The sequence below is a fragment of the Emys orbicularis genome, chromosome 12 (genome assembly GCF_028017835.1).
Source record: "Emys orbicularis isolate rEmyOrb1 chromosome 12, rEmyOrb1.hap1, whole genome shotgun sequence".
Taxonomy (NCBI): domain Eukaryota; kingdom Metazoa; phylum Chordata; order Testudines; family Emydidae; genus Emys; species Emys orbicularis.
Window position 1 is genome coordinate 37532065 of NC_088694.1, and position 9230 is coordinate 37541294.

The following is a 9230-nucleotide window of genomic DNA, read 5'->3' on the forward strand; positions in this document are numbered from 1 at the left end:
CGCCACCTGCAACATCACGCAGGGCCGTCTGGCTCGGTACATGCCCCCCGCCACGGCAGCGAGGGAGAAGCCCCCCTGGGCTGACCCCGCAAACGTGGGGCATAGCCATGTGGCCGTGGTACAGGTGGGAAACTGAGGCATGGAGACACTGAGCCTGAGGTTTCTAAGGCTTCCCTCCGTGGGCACCGGCTGCGCAAATTGATTAAGCAGTTTTGGAAAATCTCAGACTAAGTGACTGTCTGGAGTCACACACGCCCTGCAGGAGCTAGCAACAGAACTCAGGAGTCCTGATGCCCAGCCCTCTGCCCCTCCCTCCAACAACTAGACCCCACTCCTGGCTTCCAGCCCTCCCAGCTATAACCTTAGACCCACTCCCATCCCAGAGCCAGTGGTAGAACCCAGGAGTCCTGACTCCCAGTCCCCCTGCTCTAACCACTAGCCCTCACTCCCCTCCCAGAGCTGGGGATAGAACCCAGGAGTCCTGGCTTCATGCCAATCACTGCCTGGCCTCACTGGATCGATTTGCATCTATGTGTCTCTCTCTGGGTTTTGTCTGCCTGGCTCTTCATTTGTGTCGCGTGCCGAGGTCTTTGGCTTTCACCACTCGGTGTTTCTGCCTGTCTGTGTTAGCAAGTGTGAAAAGTTGGGACACTTTTTTTCAGGGGCAGACGGTATATTTGTCCAAATAAGACAAAGCCCCTAATATTGGGACATCTGGTCGCCCCACTCTATGCCCTGCCTGGGGTGTGCGTACCTGCCTAGGTGAGCATCTTTCCAAAAGCTGTGGGTGTCTGTCCCTCTGGGCCAGTCTCTCTGTCCATTTCTTTCCAGCTGGTCTCAGGGGGCTGGGGAAGGTCCAGAGCTCTGTTCCCCTTAGCTAGATCCCTCACTGACCCAGTCACCTTCTCAGCCTCTCCTCTGGCCGAGCTGGGCACCCCGCCTCTCCTCTGGCCGAGCTGGGCACCCCACCTCCCCGCCCCGCCCCGGGCTGGCCCTGCTCCCCACCCTGGGTTTAATCCAGTCTCTGCCTTACCTGGTGGCTTCACTCCTGCTGGAGCACAGGGTCTAAAGCTGAGCGTCTGAGTCTCCAGCCTGGCATGTGCCCCTTATATACAGCCTGGCTGGCCAGAGAGGGCTCCCTCGAGCCAGTTTCACCTGCCCAGGCCCAAAGATGTCGGGTGGGGCACAAAGCCAGTGAGCACTGGGCACCGGCTAGTTGTTTAGCCAGCTCCTTCCAGCACTAGGGAGCCTGGCGACCTCCGAAGCCAGGAGCAGGGTTGGCTGGGGTGGGACCATAGGGTCTTGCTCGGTGACCCCTAGGGGAAGGCGTGGTGGGCAGTGCCGGGTTTACAATGGCGCCATGGAGCCGGGCTCATGCTCATAAGGGGCCCTGTCCTGCTCTGCTTGCACTGTGCCCTGACATCCCGCCAGTCCGCTGGCTCCCCTCCGCCGCCCACTACTTGCTCCTTTCGGCCTGCCCGCTGGTTGGCCAAGGGCTCCTCTCCACCCCCTGGCCTCACCCTGGCTGGACCCCAGTGCACCTCTAGCTCCAGGCAGTCTCTGCTTCCCACCACCTGTGGGGCCCCACCTGTCTCCCTGGAGCTGAGCCGCCTGGGACTGGTGCAGAAGCCTGGCCAGGCTCGGTCAGTTTGCGGGCAGGGGCAGTGTGGGGGACTTGGCTGGGCCCCTCCAGGGCCAGGCAAGTGGGTCCTGAGGGAGCCCGGCCAGGGCAGGCGCTGGCCTGGCTGATCGCACCACTCCCAAGGGGCCGGGGCGATTCCCCGCCCTGGGACCACCCTTGGCTGCGCTGCCAGCTCAGCCTGGTAGACAGTTGCCTCCCAGAGGGCCGGTGAGTGCAGACCTTGGGGGAGTGGGTCTCTGGAGGGCCTGGGGGGAGGGTGCTGGGCTGTGAGAGGGCAGGGAAGATCTCTGTGTGTTGGGGCACTAGGGAGTAGAAGGTTCTGTGTGGGGTGCTGGGCAGTTAATTCAGCCCTGGTGGTGGGCTCCATGTACCAGGCTACAAACTTCTTGATGGCAAAGGAGGCTGCTGAGGCATTGACCTGGAGGTGGGAGACCTGGGTCATGGTCCCAGCCTTTGGTCAAGTCCCTTGGCCTCCCCGTGCCTCAGTTTCCCCACAAGGGCAGATAATCATCTTCCTTTCTCCCACTGTTTCTCTGCATAGGCTGCTTTGTAGCCTCAAACTGCTCTGAAAACCCTAGCCTTGCACTGCGAGCAAATTGAGACGAGGCCTGTCTGTTACTGTGGGAGTGTACAGAACCCAGCACTATGGGGCTCTGATCTCGGTCGGGGTCTGCGCAGCGCCTGGCACAACGGGGGCCCTGCAGGCAGGAGCTGTGGTAGGTTGGCATCATTTTCCAGATGGAGAAACTGAGGCACCGAGCTTTTATTTAAAAAAAAACACTGAGACTTTCCAAGCCACGGAGGGATTTGGGCCCCCTTTCCCCATAAATTTCCACTGTAAAGCCAAAGGGGATGGGGAAAATCTGCCCCCTAAGTCACACAGGGAGCACAACTGAACTCAGGTGTCTCCACTTCCAGTCCAGGGCCTTACCCTTGGGCCCATATGGCTGGAGAGCTGCTTACTGCTGAAGGGCCAACTTCTCGGGACCGTCCTGTTGGGTCAGAGCCGGGGACTGTCAGGAGCCCCAGTCGCTTCCCCCCAAGGGAAGTCTGGTGTCTCGGGGCAGAATCTGACCTGCCAGGAGGGCCTGGCCGAGGTAGGCACGGCAGTAAGCGGGTTTCCTGTCCAAGGACCAGCACTCTGGAGACAGGATGCCACACCGCCCAGCCCAAGGGCTGATCCGGCTTGGCAAGGCCGCCGTGGGGCAGGTGACCCCCAGGGGACGATTTAGTGGAGTTGCCTGAGGCCGGCCCCATTGTTTTGGCTCCGCACTGAACGCACAGGTCACTGGCCCATTGTCCTTCTCCAGGCGCCGGAACCGGCTGCCACGTCGCCCATTGGGGCAGCCCCAAGTCCCACTCTCTGGTTCCTGGCAGCTGCACCGGGGGCCCCAGCCAAGAGGGAGGAGTGGGCAGGCTCAGGAACGGCTGGGGGGCGGGGGGGAACGGCCTGGCCAAGGCCACACAGATCAGACGGCCTGGGGAGGAGGGGGCATTGTGGCCAGCACATCCATCAAAAAGGTACCGGCCAGGGACCGACAGGAATGGTGTCAGCTGGGAAGGTGGAGAATACGAAAGGAGACATAGTCCATTCCCCGCCCCTCTGAGCCAGCCCTGGGGCCAGATGGGAGCCAGCACCCTCTAGAGGGGGAAAGCCCCATGCCCCATTCCCCACCCTTCTGAGCCAGCCAGTCCCCTGCCCTGGGGCCCAATCAGCATCGTAGAAGGCTTGACTCCACTGAATTATGTTGAATTACACTGGGGGGATCTGGCCGCACAGCACCGGCGGGGCGACCCAGGTGTACAGCAGGGGCGGATGTAGCCCTGAGGAACCCGGGGGATTTCTAGGCCAAGGAGAAGGAAGAGAGACGGCATTGGGGGACACACAAGCCCAGCTGCTTTGCAGAATGGAGCCTTTATTGAGTCAGGAGCGGAGCAAGGACAGGACATCTGAGCATAGCCAGATGCACCTGCCCCACTGCCTGCACTGCACTCGCCCCGCCCCCCAACCCAGCTCCCCCATACATGGACAGCCCCCCACCCCCGCCTTTTGCAGCGCGGCTGGTGTCCAGGCCGCCCAGAGACGCACGCAGCGGGGCGAACGACCAGGCAGCCTGCGTGGCCCGGGCAGTCCTGGGCTTGTGTCCAGAGCAAATCTCACCTGACAGGAGCTGCATGGCTTTGAAGCGCTGCTCCCGTGGTGCCAATGTTAATAGAGAGATGCAGATTGACACCAGCTGGGGGGCTGGCCCCATTGACCCCCACAGAGCTACGGTCCTTTCACACCAGCTGGGGGGCTGGTGCCACTGACCCCTATGGAGCTGGAGTCCATTCACACCAGCCGGGGGTCTGGCCCATTGGACACAACGCGTGGCCAAGGACTCAGTTCCATGCCAAGGCGGGGCAGGGCGGTGGTGCCCGGCCCCGTCACATGATGTGGCTCTCGTCGAACTGCATGGGCCAGCCTGCCGGGTCGCAGGTGACGACGAGGAATCTGTGGTTGGCGTGGCCCAGGTAGCTGCACCGGCCCCACGGGGGGCCCTTCAGTGAGCAGGTGGTGACGGGGAACTGAGCCCGGCTGCGTCGCCTGCCCCAGTACTCGATGCCCTCGGAGCCGCAGACAGCCTGGATCTGGGCCTTGGGGGCGTGGATGAAGGTGTTGATGTCTTTGCAGGGCCGGGCCATGCCCCGGCGCTGCATCATGGCCCCGCAGTAATCCCTCCCGGCATTGGTCCGCGGGTGGTCATGGTGCTGCCGCAGGAACTTCTCGTAGCGCGGGCCCTGGCAGCAGACAGGCGGGGCCAGGCACCAGGCCAGCACCAGGAACAAGAGCAGGCTGAGCCCATCCTGAGAGAGACCCATTGCGGAAGCAGGGCAGGCCTGCAAGAACAAGACACCGTAATGCATGGCGGAGCTGTGTCCTCTAACGGGCACTATGGGCAGCAGAGGGCGGGGGAGGGGAAGGGGCGGCTATACTGTATAACGGGCACTGGGGGCAGCAGAGGGTGGGGGTAGGGAAGGGGCGGCTATACTGTATAATGGGCACTAGGGGCAGCAGAGGGTGGGAGGGGGGAACGGGCAGCTATGCTGTATAACGGGCACTAGGGGCAGCAGAGAGTGGGGTTAGGGAAGGGGCGGCTATACTGTATAATGGGCACTAGGGCGGCAGTATAGGGTGTGGGGCAGGGAAGGGGCAATTGATCTCACACAGCCTGCTTACCAACCCTCGCGCCCCCCCCCCCCATTGACTCTTTCCAGTCCAGTTACCACCCCCACTCGTCCCCTTGCCTGTCCCGGCCCTTTTTCTCACTTTCCCCAGTGCAGCTGGAGAAGTTCCTGTGGATTCACTCCAGATTTAGGTCACTGAGAACAGACTTTGGAAGTTAGTGGCAGCGCTGGGAACCCAGGAGTCCTGGCTCCCACCTCCCCCATCCCTCTACACACCAGGCTGGTGTATGCTGGGGACATACATCGGCATAGCTCTGTCTGTCAGGGGAAATCCACCCCTCCCCCAGTGCCGTAGTTGTGCCGACCTGACCCCCACTGCAGGCAGTGCTAGGTCGGGCCCCTCGGGGCGGTGGATTGCAGACACTGGCAGGTGAGTCCCTCTGGGGGCATAGTTAGTGTTTACACCCAGGCAGTCCAGCGGTGCAGGTGCAGCATTTCATGTGTAAACAGCCTCTCTCTGCCCTCTGAGGGTCGGCGATAGACCCAGGAATCTGTACAGCCTATCCCTGTCTGCAATGGGGTCAGAGCCGGATTCTGCTCCCAGCCCTCCAGGGTCAATCCAGAGTCACTCCCTGTCTGCAATGGAGTCAGGGCCGGATTCTGCTCCCCGCCCCGAGTCAATCTGCATTCCCCCCTGGCTAAAATCTGTTCTCAGCTCACCTGAGTCCTGCAGCTCCCGTCAGAGATGGATCCAGCTACCAGCAGAGCTGAGCATCCCTGAGCCTCCTTCCCCTCCAGCCCTGTTATATACAGCCTGGCTGGGCAGCTGGGGGTGGGGAGGAGGGGATGGGGGAAGCTCCTCCCACTGAGGGGCCCAGGGATTCTGGGTGGGGTAGGGAGTTCTGGAGCAATGGGGCTCTGGCCAGTAGCTTGAGACACTGTACACCCTACAGTGCCCCTCAACCCAGCACTACTCCACAGCCAGGGTTGGAACCCAGAAGTCCTGCCCCCTGCCCCTGTTCTGACCCACTAGCGCCCCTCTCCTGTCCCCAGCTGGGGAATCGATTCCCAGTCCCCCTACCCTGTGCTACCTCACTAGGCCCCACTCCCCTCCCAGAGCTGGGGACAGAACCCAGGCGTCCTGGCTCCCAGCCCCCCCGCTCTAACCCCTAGACCCCACTCCCCTCCCAGAGCTGGGGACAGAACCCAGGTGTCCTGGCATCCAGCCTCCCACTCTAACCCCTAGACCCCACTCCCCTCCCAGAACTGGGAACAGAACCCAGGCGTCCTGGCTTCCTGCCCTGTGTTTTAGTTATAGCCACAAACATCACCTCCTCCTCCCCGCCCCCAGGGTTGTTTGCCAAGGGATCTCCTGATGAAAAGCCGCCAGCTCCCTGCTGGCTGTTATCTAGGAATGCCTGGGAGCAGATAGCACAGACCCTACACAGCACCCCTGTCCCCCACTCCCCCCCTTCACCCACCCCCCTCGCCCCCTAAGCACATCGGCCTTGCACTGCCCTCACATGCAGACATGGGGCCTAAGACGGCTGCATGCTCAGGTCCCATTCAAATCAAACGAAGAAGACTTTGGTGGAGGGGGGCCGGGCTGGACACCAGGACACCTGGGTTCCCTCCCGGGCCTCTGGGAGGGGAGTGGGGCCTGGTGGTTAGAGGGGAGGGAGGAGTCTGGGATCCAGGATTCCTGGGTTCTCTCCTGGCTCTGGGTGGGCAATGGGATCTAATGATTAGAGAAGGGGGAGCTGGGAGCCAGGACTCCTGGGTTACCTCCGGAGGCTCCTGGTCACCGGCGCAGCCGGGGTGCAGAGGCAGGCTTCCCGCCTGTCCTGGCACCACGGACCGTGCTGCACCCCGGAAGTGGCCAGCAGCAGGTTCGGCTCCTAGACGGAGGTATGCAAGCGGCTTGGCGCGACTGTCACCCGCAGGCACCGCCTCCCCCCCCAAGTTCCCATTGGCCGGACACTGGCCAATGGGAGTGGGGAACTGGTGCTTGGGGCGGGGGCAGAAGCCTAGAAGCCAGACCCGCAGCTGGCCACTTCCGGGGCACAGCGCGGTGTTGGAAAGGTAGGCACTAGCCTGCCTTAGCCGGGCAGCACCGCCGACAGGACTTTTAACGGCCCAGTCGGCGGTGCTGACCAGAGCAAGGCGACGCAGTGCCTGACATGCCGCGACCCAGTAGTGGGTCGTGACCCACCGTTTGAAAAACACTGATCTAGTGGGTTAGTGGAAAGGGGGCTGGGAGCCAGGACTCCTGGGAGGGGGGAGGATCTAAAAGATTAAGCAGTGGGCACTAGAGGTCAGGACTGCTGTTTTCTACCCCTGACCCTCAAAAGAGACTGGGGCGCAGTGGCTGGAGTGCGGAGGTCTGGGAGGCCGGCTCGCTGACATTCACCTGGCTGTGGCCACACCCGTTCTGGAGTTTTGTGCCTCAGTTTCCCCACCTGCAGCTCAGGGAGAGCAATCCTGGGCTGCCAAGTGCCAGGAAGCTGCCAAGGGGAATGGGCATGAGGGGCCTCGGCCACAAGCTGCTCTGACCCCAGGGGGGCCCCTCCAGGTGTCACATGGTGCAGAACAAAGATCCCCAGGGCTGGTTCCTGGAGCCGTGATAAGCAGGTGCCAGGACAAACCCAGTGTTTGCTTGTGGCTCATCAGCAGCTATTATTGGCCCCCATGACCCCGTTGCACAAGGGCGCTGGGAAGGGAAAGCCACGGGGAAACCCCGACCGGCCCTGGGAGCGGGAATGTTCACACAGATAGGGCTTGGGATTTGCCGACCCCCACACAGTAAACAGCACAGGGGTCACCGGCCGCTGGGATGCAGGCGCATGGAGCAGGCTGCTGGAGCAGCTGCCCGGACTCCTGGGTTCTACCCCAGCTCTGGGGAGGGGAGTGGGTCCTGACTGATTAGAGAAGGAGGACTGGGAGTCAGGACTCCTGGGTTCTCTCCCCAGTTCTGGGAGGGGAAGGAGGGGTCTAGTGTATCACAGCAGCGGGGGCTAGGAGTCAGGACTCCTGGGTTCTCTCCCCAGTTCTGGGAGAGGAGGGGGAGTCTAGTGGGTCCGAGCAGTGGGGGTTGGGGTCCAGGACTCCTGGGTTCTATGCTAACTCTCACAGGGGAGTAGAGCCTTGTGGGTAAGGGGAGGAGCCCCGCGCTCTGGGAGGGGCGTAGGGGCCAGTGGGTTACAAAGGCAGAAAACTCTGTCTCTCATTTCCAGCTCCCTGAACGTGCACTGGACAGGCCCCAGAGAGGAAAGTCTCCCTGCTGCAGCCAACCAGCTTTTCTGCCCTGGGGCCGGTTGGGAATCACCCCCTGGCGTGGGAAGGACCCGTCTCCCTTTGCAGCAGCCGGTGCCCGTGAGCTGGGACTGGGCTAGAACAAGCCCTCCAGGGGTCAACAGCTGCCTAGCCCATCCCAGCAGCGTACACGGTCCCTGCCCAACTGCATCCGCTTCCATGTTGCGCACCCCAGAGGGCAAAAATCACCCATGGTCGTTTGCTGGGATCCACAACACCAGCAGGGATGAAATTACCTTCTTGGTATTTACCACTAGCGGGCTCTCTCCTGGAAGAGACAGAGGGGGTCACAGGGGCAGATAATCCCATGTCTCAGGGCACCTGGGTTCCTTTCCCATCTCTGTGTGGCCTTGGCAAGTCATTTCGCTCCTTTGCCTGCGGGAAAGGTGATGCCGCGGGGTTGGGGGGTGGATTGAACTTGCAGATCTAAAGCTAAAGGCTAGGCCAATGTAAGAAACTCTGGCTGCTAGACAGAGCTAGAGTCCCATGATGTGCAGTCCTGGGTCACACGCTTCAAAAGACTTCCCAGATTCCAAGCCAGACGGGGCCCTTGTGACCATCTCGTCTGACACCCTGGAAAGACCAGAATTTAATCTGTAAATGTTGATAAATGTCACTTTCACTGCACACACCTCTGAAAAACTCTTTCCGTCGCTGATACTCGACAGGCACAGGTCGGCGAAGTCACACCCATGCAGCCGGAGAACTTCTTCGCGTTCGATCAAAGGACGTCGACTTTGTATATTTTGACACATGACGTTGAGAAGTGGGGTTGTGATGGTTTATTGAGCATTAACATTTTTGCATCTCACCATCTACGGGCATTAAACAACTATGGCGCCCAATCATTTCCCACAACTATGACATTTGAAATCGATAAAAGTTGGAAAAGAAATGTTTAACACCCAGAATTTTCACCAACGAGGAACATTGAATTTGATAAAAATAGAAAAAAAAATACTTAAAAAATTGCTATAGTCTGTTGAAATTACAAACAAAAATCAAAATCAACTTTTGCCAAGCTTATGTCTAGCCCAGGCCAGAGACCTTCCCCCAAATCATTCCTAGAGCAGATCTTTAGAAAAACAGCCAGTCTTGATTTAAAAAT

General features: G+C 60.5%; 1 protein-coding gene across 1 annotated transcript; it reads right to left on the bottom strand.

Annotated features, from left to right (window-relative positions):
* Nucleotides 1-4069: 4069 nt before the first annotated feature.
* LOC135886640 (angiogenin-4-like) lies at nucleotides 4070-4504 on the bottom strand. The gene has a single exon (XM_065414415.1). It carries the CDS (start codon nucleotides 4502-4504, stop codon nucleotides 4070-4072), a length of 435 nt encoding a protein of 144 aa, XP_065270487.1.
* Nucleotides 4505-9230: the final 4726 nt, after the last annotated feature.

Bases quoted from the DNA above. Each gene is read 5' to 3' on its own strand.
- LOC135886640 (XM_065414415.1), bottom strand. From the start codon at position 4,504: ATGGGTCTCTCTCAGGATGGGCTCAGCCTGCTCTTGTTCCTGGTGCTG.